Below are 14,262 nucleotides of genomic sequence, written 5' to 3'. Positions count from 1 at the left end.
CAAGGGAACAAGAAACCTCACTTTTAGTGACAAAGGGGGGAAAAAACGACAAGAGACAGAGAAAATAGACTGATAGGAATGGGAACAAAAATGACAGAGTGGGAAGATATTGCCAAAGGGTTGGATGCTGGAAACACAGACACTAGTGGACAAGAAGGGCAAAGGAGTTAATTACTGGGCTGAAAGAGGAAAGAGATGGAAAATCCTGACTGTCGATGGACTGTAAAGAGCAGTAGGAACAGGTGACAGTACAGAGAAAAGGGGGTCATTAGGCAATACATAATGCGATGATGAGGTAGCGATTGAAAAAAAGCTACGTTTGGTAATGATATCGAATGAGTAGCTGTTAAGACAGGACAAAAAGGCAAATGAGATAAGGAGGCAAAATGGTCAGAAGGGATACCATGAAGGCTAAGGGGATGGAGCATGACTGATGATAGATTACTACAACATCAAGAGCATATGGAGTCCTACTGAGTTCAGTGGGCCTAACAGTGATATGTGGATTAAACTACATAGGACTGTCAGCACAGATGTAACAATATTCACTCTAAAGTTGGATTTCAACTTCCATTCTAGATAAATCTCTCACAGATATAGACACCCTTTTTGGCTGAAGCTTTTTTACAACTGGTCTAACAAAGAGATACACGATTCTGTGCCCTAGGAAGGACTCTGAAAACAAACACGGTTTGGTATTTTGGCCTTTTTTGACTTAAAAAGTTTGCACTAATTTAGTTAATTAGAACATGAAGGAAAATTATTTTTGGCTACTCCAAAAAACATTGTGACAGTCTTACAGTAAAAAAAAAAAAAGCTGAAGTTGGAAATTTGATGAGTGAATTAGTCTATGTGGGCCAAAGAGACAGGGCATATGCCACTGTTAAAAATATGCTGCTCAAGTGATTCACTTGAGCAGCCTATGTGGGACGAAATTTTTAATCCCACATCTCTATCTTGGATGTTACACTATCCCCACCCACAACTTAATCCTGCCCAGGGGACAGATTTTTTTAAATAAACCAAGCCTGTTTCCACCATTTCCCACAAATACATATTTCCTACTAAGTTCCACCTGCAACAACATGCTTTTTTTTTTTTTTGGCTCCTACTAGAAAGTCAGTGGGTCCAAGTAAAATCATATCCCTGAAGCAGAGGGGCACATGGGGCTGCATCTATCTCCTATGCAGCCACCTGAGGGGGGGGGGGAATCTTCCCAAAGCTCTGGGCCTGATCAAAGGAACACAGTGTTTAACAAGCTCTTTCACAGCTACATGACTCCCTTCATAGAATCACAGAAGAGGGAAGGGGACCTCACAAGGTCTGGTCCAGTCTTGGTTAAACTCATCCTGATAGCTTGCTCTCCCTTCTTCTTACAGAGTACACAGATTAAGTGCCAGAACCAGCACTACACCACCATGACAGCTGAGAAACTGAGGACTTCAGCCAGTGGTGCTCAACCTCTTTAGACTCAAGACACCCGTTCGTTGGATTCAAGGTGCCCCTGGTTAGACTTAAGGCCCTTGGAAAACACAAACTGTTAGCTTTCACTTATTTTTCGAGTGCAAAACAAATAAAATAAATAAATACCAGAGCAAACTCTTCCGCAGCAAAGCCCTCCAAAAGGCTGCAGCAGCTCAGAACAGTTCAACTCACCGGTGCTCAACCTCTACCCATGGGCCAGATGCGGGCCGTGGCGCCTCATCACCTGGCCCCCGGGGCTCCCCACGATGCAGAAATGTGGTGGTGGGACAGCGGTGGCACACCCCCACCGCCAAACCCCTGGGCTTATGGGGAACCCCAGGCTATGCACGCTAGATCTGGTGCCGAATCCCACCATACAGTAAAATGTAGAATCCACCATGAAATATATTAAATGAATGGTGGTTCGTGGCTTCAACCACCTGTAAAGTCCCAATCATGCCATGGCCTCCGGGTGGCCAGACCCCTGCACCGTACAATATCCCACTGACGACAGTAGGGACCAGGGCAAAGCTCCTACTAGGCAAGGCTTAGAGTTAGAATCCATTTTTAAAGTTTGTTCATGGCCCTTTCATAATCTAAACCTAGTGTAGCTAGTCTATCTTAGATTTAGGACTAGCTACCAGGCTTAGACTTCAGATACAATGGCAACATACACTACAGGCAACCCCCGCTTAACACCATTTCGCTTAGTGTTATTGTGAGATGCTGTATTTGATCTCTAAACCCTGGCAACTCATGCAGCAAAAACACTCACAGGCATCGTACAGGTGGCAGCAGGTTTTGCCTAGCACTCACTTTCCTGGGAACCAATTAACAGTGCCCAAGGGGGGTTGCCTGGATTTTAAAACGGCACTGAGCTCATCCCATTTTCAGAGCCCTTAAGAGGACTTTTCCTGGACTTTTCCCTCATTAGGTTCATTCATGCTACCGCTCTGCTGACTTATGCTAACAGGCAGGTCAGTTAAAGCTTGATGTTGGGGGAGGGGAGCCAGGAGGGGCCTGATTTTGATCCGGATCCTGCCCCCCACCCCGTCCCGCCCCAGAGTGAACAGCGCCAACGAGGGGGACTACTTTCGGGCTGCCACTGCGCATGCGCACGAGACATGGGGGGGCGACACCCCCAACAGCTGCACGCCCCCGGGGGGCGCGTCGTACCCCCACACCTACCGCGTACAAGGGGGAACCGAGCGCCGGGGGGGGGAGGGGGGGCTGCTGCCATCTTGGAGGCGACGGCGGCCGCCCGGGCTCAAGCGCCGTCCGAAGGCGTTCTCTGGGGCGCTGCGCCGGGCAGGGCGGGGAATAGAACGCGGGCCGGGCCGGGCCATGGAGCGGAGCGCGCGCTGCGCCCGGCTGCACGCGGTGCTCGGCGCCCTCTACGACCTCGGTGCGTGAGCGAGCGGGACCCCGGCGCGTGCCCCCGGCAGTAGGGAGCGCCCTCCCAGCCCCTCTTTGGCTGCCGGCTTTGCATCCTCTCCTGGGTGGTGGGGGGGGCTCTGATCCATCCCTCCCGCTTGTGCGTGACCCTTCTTAGCTCCTGCCCAGCAGTGCTCTGCTGCCTCTTACTGTGCCGGGGCCTGTGTGGCCCTCATCACACCTGACATGTACTGCGCAGTTGGCGTGTGACTCGCGCAATAGACTGGTCGCATGGGCAGAGTCATTATGGCAAATGCATGGCAGAGTCGCACAATAAATGTAGACGGCCCATGCGGGCACGGTAACGATCATGCAATGAATGGGTGAGTTGTGCAATAAACATAGACAGGCCACATAGGCACGATAACGATCACACAGTGAACGGGTGAGTTGTGCAGTAAATATAGACCGGCTGCAGGGGCAAAGTATTTATCTCAAATGGATGGCGGAGTCACGCAATAAATGCAGACGGGCCCTATGGGCACAGTAACAATCACGTAGTGAAGGCAGAATCCTGCAATAAATGTAGGTGGTCCACACAGGCACGGTAATGATCACACAGTGACCGGGTGAGTCGCGCAATAAACGCAGACTGGCTGCATGGGCAGAATAAAATATAGCAAATGGGTGGCAGAGTCACGCAGCAAATGTAGACGGGCTGTGTGGGCACGGTAACGGTCACACAACGAATGGGTGAATCGTGCAATAAATGTAGACGGGCCATACAGGCGCAGGAATGATTGCACAGTGAACAGGTGAATCGTGCAATAAATGTAGTTTGGCCAAATGGGCACAGTAGTTATTATCACATCATTGACAACGGAATTGCACAACAAATAGGACGGGCCACACGTGCACAGTAATGATCACGCCATAAGAATGACTCACCAGCTCAGAAAAAAAGCCAACCAGCCAGAAAGTTAGTGCTTGGATACGCGTAAGAAATCAGTTGCTGGTTTCTATCCAACTTTCATTTCTATCTAGCGTAGCAAGGCCCTAGATAGACACTTCAGTCCCTCATTATTGTGCCATATCTGTTATAGCCCGTGTCAGTTGGCTACAAAAAACAAGGGTGGAAGGTAAAACAGCTGGAAGTAATTAGGCTGCTTATTAGGTAATTTAATGAGAAAACATTGAAAAATGGTTGGGTTTTGAAATACAGGGGAAGAGCCTGCAAAGAAAACCGAGAAGGAAGGGAGAAAGAAGAAAAAGACAAAGGATGAGGTTGGATTGGAGCTGGCCAGACCTGTCGAAGAAGACAGCGTTTTACCTCCCACCTTGGTGACCTCTGGCAAGAGGAAAAGTGCTTCCCGTTTTTTCAAAGGCTTAAAAGATGAAATAGAGAATGAGGCTGTTTGTTCCAGTGGGGCCACCCCAGCATCCAGTAGCCCTCATGCTGTGCCACCCACATCGACCCAACTGGGAAAGGTGGCAGATGTAGAAGTTGTGACGTTTTGTAGCTGGCATAAGAAGAAGAAACCTAAGCTGGAAATGGCTGAAGATCATGGCTCAAAGGTAATGAGTCAGTCAGCTGATCTGAAACATAAAATCATAAGAACTGCCGTTTACTGCGTCAGGCTGTAGATCTGTCTTAGCCAGTGATCTGTGTTACACAGTCCTGGTGCATGCCTATCTTGAGCCTTCCAGGCTGCAGACCCTTCACATCCTCCATAACAACCTCTTATTGAGGTTCTGGCTGTGCTATTCCTCGCACCTTTTTATTTACCCGCTCCCCATCCATAACCCCACCAAATCCAGGGACCTCCTGGTCAACCTCTTCAAGGCCCTAGCTAAACTAACCATCTATCTGGCCAGGAAGGAGGATCCAGCTGGGAGTGCCCATCCACCCATGTCTGAGGCCATCTTCCTGTCCCTCATTTGGTCCCATCTCTGGGCAGTTTCACTGGGCAGTGTCCACTGACTCCTGAGACTTGTTTGAGGGCCAGTAGGTGCTGGCTGGTGTGCTCTGCTCAGTGTCCCACCCCTTGGCGCACTTGTTTTAAATCTGACACCCCCGCTCCCATCCCTGTTTTAGCGTTTGTTGTCTCCCGGCTTCCTTTGATGTAAAATTAGTAACCCCTCTAATAATAGTGGGGGCAAACAGTTTCTCTGTGAGCTCATGCCTACAGCTCTGCATCCAACAGGCCTGTGTCACACAGTGGCAGGCAGTCAATGCTGAAAGGGAAAGTGAACAAGGTATGGCCAGGGGTTAAAGGATAACTTGAAATAGTAGGGCAGTGGTTCTCAACTTTTTCAGGCTCAAGGCAACCTTTGTTTGATTTTAAGGCCCCCCTGAGAAAATGCAGCCTCTTAGCTTTCCTTCATTTTTTGACTTTGGAACATAATATAGCTATTCTTGTTTAGGAAAGACTTCAGAAAACCCGCAACAGGACAGAATGTTTTTGACACTATAGATTTCTATTAAAAATCTCTGGGTTTCTGTTGTGAATCCTGTGTAGATATTGGCACACATAACAATGCTAATATTGCACACCACCCCATATTGCTCTTAAAAGGACCTCACGGCACCCCAGGATGCTGTGTAACCCTGGTTAGTAAGGAATAGACCAAGTTAAATCTATCCCCAGTAAGTTCCAGTGTCTTCTGTAAGCTTGATCCATTTTGCCATAACATTTACCAAGATCATACAAGTGTCTACATTTGTTAGTCCTATTATGATCACACAACAAGCTAGCCTTTTCCTTGCACATTGCAAATAAGATTATATATTTGCTACTTGTAATAGTTTATATTCATGTTTCATGTGGGAATTTGTCCATTTTTTTTCATTTTACATCCTTGTCTTATATATGTAGGAGATAATTCAATTGCGTGCGCATTCTATCTCCATTGAATCTTATTAAGGTTTATTAAATGGAATGCACATAATAGCAGAGATTTATAAAGCCACCTAGGAGATCTGGGCATTCAGTGCCTATTGCAATTAATCAGAATTGAATTCTAAAAACATACCCTGGTTGGTTTGCCACTGTGAATTACAAGACATCTCCTTCAATATGATAGTAAAGTTAAGCAAGTGTAGGTCCCAGTTTAAGGAACTTGCTTAAACAAATTTATAAGACTTAGAACAAAAAATAACCTGCATATAGGATTTTTATATATATATATATATAGGGAAGGTGAACTTGCCAAATGACAAAAGTATGAACAAAGCCCAACCCATCTGATAGAAAGTTGCTGATGGCATAAACTTTAATAAGTGATTTGTTCAGTAGATAGATGCTTGTTACTTCCAGTCAAAAGTAAAGCTTTGCATAGATCTTAACACAAAACAGCAAAGATGGATCTAATGTACCACAGCTGAAAGAAGGAGGGAAATCTGTGTTGGCTACCTCTTATTCTGAATGTACACATACAGTGGCATGTTCTGTGTGTTACCAATCAGCTCTGCCCTGATCAGGCGAGCAGATATGAGACTGCGTAAGAATCTTGCTCTCTGAAACTACAACCTTTTAAAGTCAATAATACATGGTTTGCTCACTCTGGAGTGTCAGACAGCTCAAGAGGTTGATATTGTAAAACAGTGTTTCTCAACTTGTGGGTCATGACCAAAAAGTAGGTCGCAAGAATATATGAAAGGGCCTTGAACAAACTTTAAAAATGGATTCTCCATTAAAGGAGAAAAATGTGGGAAGCCACAAGTTTCCCCTTGCAGGCTGGCAGAGTTCCAGTCTGCAAGGAGCTCGTTGGGGCTCGGAGGATCAGGAGGAGGGGAATCAGGCTGGGATGCAACGTGCACGTGCGTGCGCGCACATGCACATGGCAGCCAGGCAGCATGGAGAGCATCCCCTCACAAGTAAGCCTACGGGTTGGGGGAGGCTTCAGGCAACATGTTGGGGGAACATGGGGGGTCACGTGCCCCTCCCCAGATTTGTACATCCACAACGGGCATGGGGCTACAACCTGTCCAGACCAGCATGGGCAGGAGCCACCAATGCTGGCAGCTGGGCCATGGCAGCAGGGTAGAGCCACAGGTCCGTGGTTGAATGGCAAGTGGCAGGAGGAGGTGAGGGCAACATGGAACCCCACTCCTGTTACTCCTTGCGCTGCCAGTGGCACAGCTGGCACAGAGGTCCCAGCAGTGGCAACAACGAGTCTCACTGTCTTGCTCTGCCCTCCCATGCTGGGTCCTGCCTGCTGGACTGTAGAAGTGGCTTCTGCCTGTGCTGGTCCAGCCAGGCTGCAGCCCCATGTCTACTGTGGGTGCACAAATATGGGGGACACATGGCCCCTTATGCCCCTCCCCCACACACCACCCTAAACACCCGCCCTGTGCCCCCCACACTGGGGGCATTGGGTTAGAAGTGAGGGGCACCAGCAGGGTTGGGGGAGGTGGGGAGCTGAAGGGTACTGGCCAGGCCAGGGGGCTGTTTTCTATGTAAGCTATTTACTGGGTTGGGACTGGCCATTGATGTTTACAAATAAGTCCTGTTACAGAAAAGGTTGTAAAACACAAAGTCTTTCAAACCACTGGCTCAACTCCAGACTACGTTTGCAGTTGTCTGGCCATGTCAGTCTGATTTCTAATAAGCATTAAAATCCTTCAGACTGCCATCACATAAAGCTTTAACTGGCTTGCTTGTTGGCCTAAGTCAGGTGAGAGGCAGCAATTGATTGAACCTAATGACTGAAAAGTCCCAGAAAAGTCCCCTTTTGTTAATTAGAGTTTCAAATCTGGGATAATTCTCTGTGCCTTTTTTAAACAGTGTATGTTGCCATTGTATCTGAGGTCTACACCTACTATCAGCTTTGCCCTGGTCCCTATTGTTGTTAGTGGGATATTGTGCAGTGCAGGGGGTCTGGCCACCTGGAGGCCATGGCAGGTTGGGACTTCACACTTAGTTAAAGCCATGAACCACTATTCATGATGTATCTTGTGGTAGACTCTACGTTTTACTTCTCTTTTTTTAAGAACCTCTTTAGATTGACTTTTTATTCCCATCTTCTAATACAGTCTTCTAAGTGTTTCTAGTTTTCTGTTGCAGACCCTCTGGCAAATGACATGTTCTAGAGTGATCTGAAAGTGATCAGTGTTTAGATGGGTGAAGTGTGAATTTCCATACCTGAACTTTTCCAGTTAAGGGATATTTGAATTTGACATATTGTTTAGCTCAATGCAGAGGGCAACTAGGCCATGGAATCTGGGTTTGAAGTTTCATAAAAAATGTCCAGAGTTTGAGACCAAAGGGGATTGAATCAAGGGTTCTGGCTCAGCTCTAGTTAAATAGTTGTATACAGCCCCTACTTGACAAACTGCAAATACATTTGAACTTTTAATGTTAATCTGAATTGCATAGCATACACTTCACCTAATAGCTGCAATGCAAATTGGCTGATAGCTGCAATTCAAATGTATATAAATATTTAAAGAGAGATTAATTGTGTGATACCCATTGCACTTAAAGGCAGGTTTTTAAACCTTTAAGTGCTTTAAGAATTGACACAACACTCAATTGATTAATAGCAGAAAGGCTTGGTTTAATAACTAACAAGCTATAAAACTAAAAATGACAGAAAAAGACTCTTTCTCAATCTCAAATAAGCTATTACAGAAACTCCTAGTACATGTAACTGCAGCAGTGTTTTCTCACCAATGCAGGCAGGGTAGCTAGTCCAATCTTGCATGCAAGCTTTACTCATGGGATGGGTGCATGATGGCTTCTTGATCTTTCCTGGACTGAGCACCTTGCTTGCAGTTCTGTCTTCCTTAATACCAGGGGCGGGCAATTATTTCAGGTGGAAGGCCGTTTACTGAGTTTTGGCAAGCCATCAAGGGCCACATGTCAGGCAGCCAGGGGCACATAAATATTAATTTTCTAATTTTTTAGGGGCTCCACAGGCCGGATAGAATGGCTTAGTGGGCCGCATCGGGCCCACGGGCCACATTTTACCCATGCCTGCTTTATATCGTCTAACTGTATAACTTCAAAGCATTTTTCCTTGATGGCTGGCCAATTAAAGTCCAAACAAAACAGGAAGGAAAACGGTGACCATCACATTACAATTGTTAAACTGCCTGGCTCCTGTTTTTGGATTTGACCAGGTGTGAATACCTGTGTTTCTCACAGCCACTGACTAGTTTGGCAATTAAATGTGATGGATCTTGAGTGGCCAAACAGGATGCTTAGAGGCATTGGTAACTGGACCTGTCTTTGCGTAGTTGTTTATGAATGGGGCAAATTTGCAATAGCTTGTACTGGTGATGGTCTATTTACAGAACACCAGACAAACATTGAATGATTGAGACATTTATAACCTTAGACATTGGATGCCTGTTTTGACAAATGTGAGAATGTCACATACACTACAGGACATTTTTTGTGCATTCAGTGTACCTTTTACAGGTTTCGCTTGAAATGTATATTTAGTCTTTTTTCTTCTTTAGTTGCTAGTTCAGCTGATATGTATATGTACTTCCCTTGTTACACTGGCTCAGCCTTTCTCTCTCTTGCATTCTTAGATGTACATATGTACATGTACATATGTACATGTACTCATCACATACATGCCAGGTCTCTGCCAACAATTTTCCTTTTAAAGGAACCATCACTCTTATTATTTTATGGCATGGGTCTGGTATTGGGTGCCTCAAGATCCACACACTCTATGCCTTAATGGGTTGCAACCATCACAAAGACTTGGTTTTTTTTTTCTTGTGGCAGTCTTGTCACCACAACCCAGTCATGCCGTAGCCAATGTCTTGCATTTTTGTGCAAGAGACACTGTCCAAGCTTTTACAGCCAGCAATACCAAAGTCCACACCTAATGTTGAATAGTGAAGGATTTTAAACCTGATTATTTTTCATGTGTTATAATCTTTAGTAGTTGAAGACTACCAATATATGAACATCCAAGACAAAGAATTGTATGGATTGTGTATAGAAATGGTACACAATACACTGTACAGAATTGTTCCTTATACAAATCTAAACTGTTTACATTGTACAACATGCCACCATGACTTACTCTTTCAATGAGTCAATCTGATAACGATAGAAAACATTTCTACTGAAAGGCTGGATATTCATTCTCTCTTTTTATCACCTTATTAAAAAATCTCTGCAATTGGTATACATTTTAAATGGCCACTCATTGTTAGATTACATACAAGCCTTTTCTTTTATTGTAGACTAAGCCGCCTATTCAAGAGAAAACTGCAGATGGCCAAGAATTTAACTTAGAAAAGGTAAGCTATGATGATCTGTCAAACCCTGAATGTTTAATGTGTGCTCTTTTTCTATTTAGAAATGTTCCCAGGTAGTATATCCTAGAATATACAGTTTGGTGCAGGGCATTTTGGAGAAGGATTATCCAGGCTGTTTTGAAGGGCACCCTTTGAAGACGGGCTGTTGCTGTTATTCCATAACCTCTTTTGCTGATGTGTTGGCAGTTACTTGTGAAGGGTTACCATATATAAGTTCTTTTAAGGCTCTTTGGGTTCCCATGACGTATTATAATTTGGTTCTTTAACTAACATGGTTTTTATGCCCATAGATCTTGCAGATTTTTTTTTAACTTTGTTTTTTTACAAATTTTGACACCAGTACTTGGGGTTGGGTGTCATAAGTACAAGAGGAAAGAATTTTTAGTGATATCTTTTTTTGGAAGGCAAGGTAGATTTGCACCTTATAGATTAACCAAAGTGCATATAAAACAAGCATTCATAAATTGAAGTTCACTTCATCTGTTTGATCAACTGTATATTTGGGAGAGCTGTTGGACAAGGTTTCAGGCATCGAGTGCTCTTCCTCGGATCTAACTTAAGTACTAACTTTATTTCTGGTTTGTACACATTTTATATAGGAAATAATATCTGATAGCTTTATCATGGATGTGGTATGGTTGCATAGATAAGGGAATAGGACTGTGAGCCTAAGGAGTAGGATGGAGTCCTACCCTGCTGAAGTCACTGGGAGTTTTACCACTAAAAACTAAGTTTGATTTCATTTCCAGTTCTACCATAAACCTCTTGTGTTGTCTTGGGAAATACAATTAATTTCTCTGTTCAGTGGTTCTCTTTTGTGAAACCCAGAAGTACAATCTTCTTTTTTGAACCACTTCCTTCCTTTTGCCTGTGAGCAGAGATTGATTAATAAGTTAATTTTACACATATGGATAGATGTTTCACAGTAGCACCCAACTGGATTAGTCTTATTTTGTAGCCTTATTTTATATTGATTTGTCAAGCATTTGTTGAAGTTTCTGTTGAAACGGTATTTCCTTTGTTTGAACCAACCATTGTATTAAAATGGGCCATGTGCTTTAGAAATGTTTGCAATGTTATGTCAGGTATCCAGGCTGTAGCCGTATTGATTTAGAGGAAAAAGCAATCGGGACTTGTGATAGAGATGATATCTTTTATTAGACCAATTAGATTTTTGCAAACAAAATTAAATGTTGTGCAACATTTCAGGCCCGGCTAGAAGTGCACAAATTTGGAATAACTGGTTATGAGAAGAAAGAACAGCGGCTGTTGGAACAAGAACGCGCTATCATGCTAGGAGCTAAGGTACTGTTGTTTGTTTATGTTTGGTCAAGACCCGTGTTGTGATGTTTTTCTTAAAAAGCCAGTTCTTTTCCCGTTTGGGTCTTGTCTTCTTTCCAAGATACTGTGGATGACTGATACTATAGTTTTAAATTGTCTGAATACAAATCACGTACCATCTCAGCTTAGTCATATTTCATTTCTGATGTAAAAAAACTGTCTAGTGCAGTGGTCAGTAATCTTTTTAAGGCTGTGGGCTGGATTCACCCAGTTTGGGACAGAGGTGGGAGAGCAGGTGCTAAGGACTCAGCCACTACTACTGTTTTTCCCCATGTCAACAAGGGGAAGGCACCCACTACTGCTGTGGCAGTGTATCCTGCAGCTAAAGCCCCCTGCCATTGAATGCCACCAAAGCCCCATGTCCACAGGATGGCTCTGCAGGCCATAGATTGCTGACCCCTGATCTAGTGTCTTTTTTTGTTTAGCTCTTAACTAATCACTGGGACAGGAGTGTTGAAATTTTATATTCCTGTCCTCTCAATTAAGGGCTGAGAAAAGCTTTCCCTCTGCATTTCTGATTCTTTCAAGATGCCACCATTATCAAAAGGAAGCAAATGCTGAGCAGCTCACCATTCTTCTTTTAGAGTTTGTTTTTTATTTTGTTTGCTTTTTTTTAACGTGGGGATATGTGTGCGGAAACCTTTTTAGACCTTCTTTATACGGCATAAACAATCCATCCATTCACATCCCCCCAAAGGGGACCTAACCCTCTTTCTTCATGCCCTGGCCACTACTCCAAAAAGGATCATAGCCTATGTTTGTTTTCTCCACCCCATCCCCCAACCGCCCTTCCACCGTTGCAGGCTTCCCCCACCAAATCTGTTCAGTTCTAGGAAGTGTTTATAGCTTTTGTGCAATAATACCTTTACTTGCCTCTTTCACTGCAGCCTCCCAAAAAAGAGTACATCAACTACAAGATTTATCAAGGGATTATCAAAGAGAAGAAAACATTAAGGAAAGAAGATAATAGGAAGGTTTGTATGAAATACTTCCTGTTTAAAAAGAACATGTAAGAACTAGTCCAGTGGCCTACTGGAAATTAACTAGTGTTTAGGAGTTGAACCTAGAGCTTACTAGACCACTTACTCTCATGAATGTTTGTTCCGGACTTCAGCAGAGCTATTTTCATCATTGTGGATTGTTCACAGGAATGAGAGAGGTGCACGGTTAAGCATATGAAATTCAATTTCTCCCCTCCTAAAATTTGACAAACTATTGAAGCCAGATCATCAGCATTAAGCCCTGGACAGGTGTGTTGTTTGAAGCGCTCCAAACAGTGAGGATATAGGCATGCATGTCCAAAGAAGTGCTTCAGAAATGAACATCAGAATATGAGGAGCATCTCTGAAGCTTTTCCTTTGGAAGTCTGTGCTCTGGCAGCACATAGAACACCTGCAGCCCTTCTTCCCAGCAGGGCAGACAGACAATGAGTGCTCTCCTATGAGCTCAGCTGTCCTCAGGATGTTTCAAAGGCTGAGAGGTCTATAGGACTTACTGCTTTCCAGCCTCCTTTCTGGAGAACATGTATGACGTCACAGCCATTTTGAAGTGAAGGGGGTGGGGTGGAGAACAGGTTTTTGCACCAGATTTGAAGCACTCTGGCTTCAGAGCACTTCAAATGCCTTTCTCTCCATGAACTTATATTTACATCTGAGAAAAAACATTTACTTTGGTGATTTTTTTTCTGCCCATTGTCTACATATTTCAGACCAACTGGTATAAATCTGCATGAATTCATTGAGAATCTGGCTCAGTATTTAAATAATCATAATGTACTCAGTTTTTTACACCCAAAGTATGCAGGAGCCTTTTTGTTCAAGACTGTTGATTAGCCAAGAAATTCTAATCATGTTCCACTGAAATACTTTTTTTTTTTTTTAAACTCTGATAACAGGAATATAAATCCCTTTCTTTCAAGAAACATAGGAGAAAAGGCCAGGAAGAGAGGTGAGTAGCTTAAGCGTAACTGTATTTAAACTTCTCTAGTGAATTGTCTGTAATTAAATAAGAAAAGTCTTATGCCAGAAGTCAAACATAAAAAGTTCCTTCCATTTTGAAACACAAAACCCAGGGTGGATAAAAATCAGCGATTTAAAAAAAAAATTGATTTTTTTTTTTTTTTTTAATTTAAATCAGATTTGTTATTTTTTTTTACTTTGGAAGTTTAATAAATAGGTCACACCAGGCCATGGACTATATTAGGGGCCCAATCTTACAGGATTCCCAAAGGCTCCTGTATAGATTAGTAAAGAAAACCACTCTACCCAATGAGATTCAGTACTCAGTCTAGAAGATCCCATTGAGTATCTCTGTGACACTTAGTTTCAGTTCTCAAACTGTGGATTTCATAGTTTCATAGTTGGTAGGGTGGGAAGGGACCTGAGCAGATCATCAAGTCCGACCCCCTGCCATGGCAGGAAAGAGTACTGGGGTCAAACGACCCCGGCAAGGTGTTCATCTGGCCTCCTCTTAAAGACCCCCAGGGTAGGAGCCAGCACCACTTACCTTGGAAGTTGGTTCCGGATCCTAGCTGCCCTGACAGTGAAGTAGCGCCTCCTGATGTCTAGCCTGAATCTACCCTCTGCCAGCTTATGACCGTTATTTCTTGTCACTCCTGGGAGTGCTCGGGGAAACAGGGACTCCCCCAATGCCTGCTGGTCCCCTCTGACTAGTTTGTAAATGGCCACTAGATCCCCCCTCCTCCTTCTCTTGTGGAGGCTGAACAGGTTCAGGTCCCTTAACCTCTCCTCGTAGGGCCTGCCCTGCTGCCCCCTGATCATGCGGGTGGCCCTCCTCTG

The 14,262-nt window shown here is 44.2% G+C and overlaps 2 protein-coding genes across 2 annotated transcripts in view; one reads left to right on the top strand and one right to left on the bottom strand.

Annotated features, from left to right (window-relative positions):
• GNPAT (glyceronephosphate O-acyltransferase) overlaps positions 1-2,668 on the bottom strand; it is a 48,595-nt gene extending 45,927 nt beyond the window's left edge. Inside the window, exon 1 of the mRNA XM_025194869.1 lies at positions 2,653-2,668. The gene's annotated coding sequence lies outside the window, so the exon portion shown is untranslated. The remainder of the gene's footprint in view (positions 1-2,652) is intronic.
• A 7-nt stretch (positions 2,669-2,675) lies between these two features.
• The window catches only part of CUNH1orf131 (chromosome unknown C1orf131 homolog), a 14,083-nt gene continuing 2,496 nt past the window's right edge, over positions 2,676-14,262 (top strand). Inside the window, exons 1-6 of the mRNA XM_006016982.3 lie at positions 2,676-2,869; positions 4,061-4,413; positions 10,049-10,105; positions 11,333-11,428; positions 12,352-12,438; positions 13,359-13,411. Coding sequence (XP_006017044.1) covers positions 2,809-2,869; positions 4,061-4,413; positions 10,049-10,105; positions 11,333-11,428; positions 12,352-12,438; positions 13,359-13,411 — 707 coding nt within the window. The 5' untranslated portion in view covers positions 2,676-2,808. The remainder of the gene's footprint in view (positions 2,870-4,060; positions 4,414-10,048; positions 10,106-11,332; positions 11,429-12,351; positions 12,439-13,358; positions 13,412-14,262) is intronic.

This window comes from Alligator sinensis, unplaced genomic scaffold (assembly GCF_000455745.1).
Source record: "Alligator sinensis unplaced genomic scaffold, ASM45574v1 scaffold448_1, whole genome shotgun sequence".
Taxonomy (NCBI): domain Eukaryota; kingdom Metazoa; phylum Chordata; order Crocodylia; family Alligatoridae; genus Alligator; species Alligator sinensis.
The sequence above is the reverse complement of the archived record's forward strand: the minus strand, read 5'-3'. Positions and strand labels throughout refer to the sequence as shown.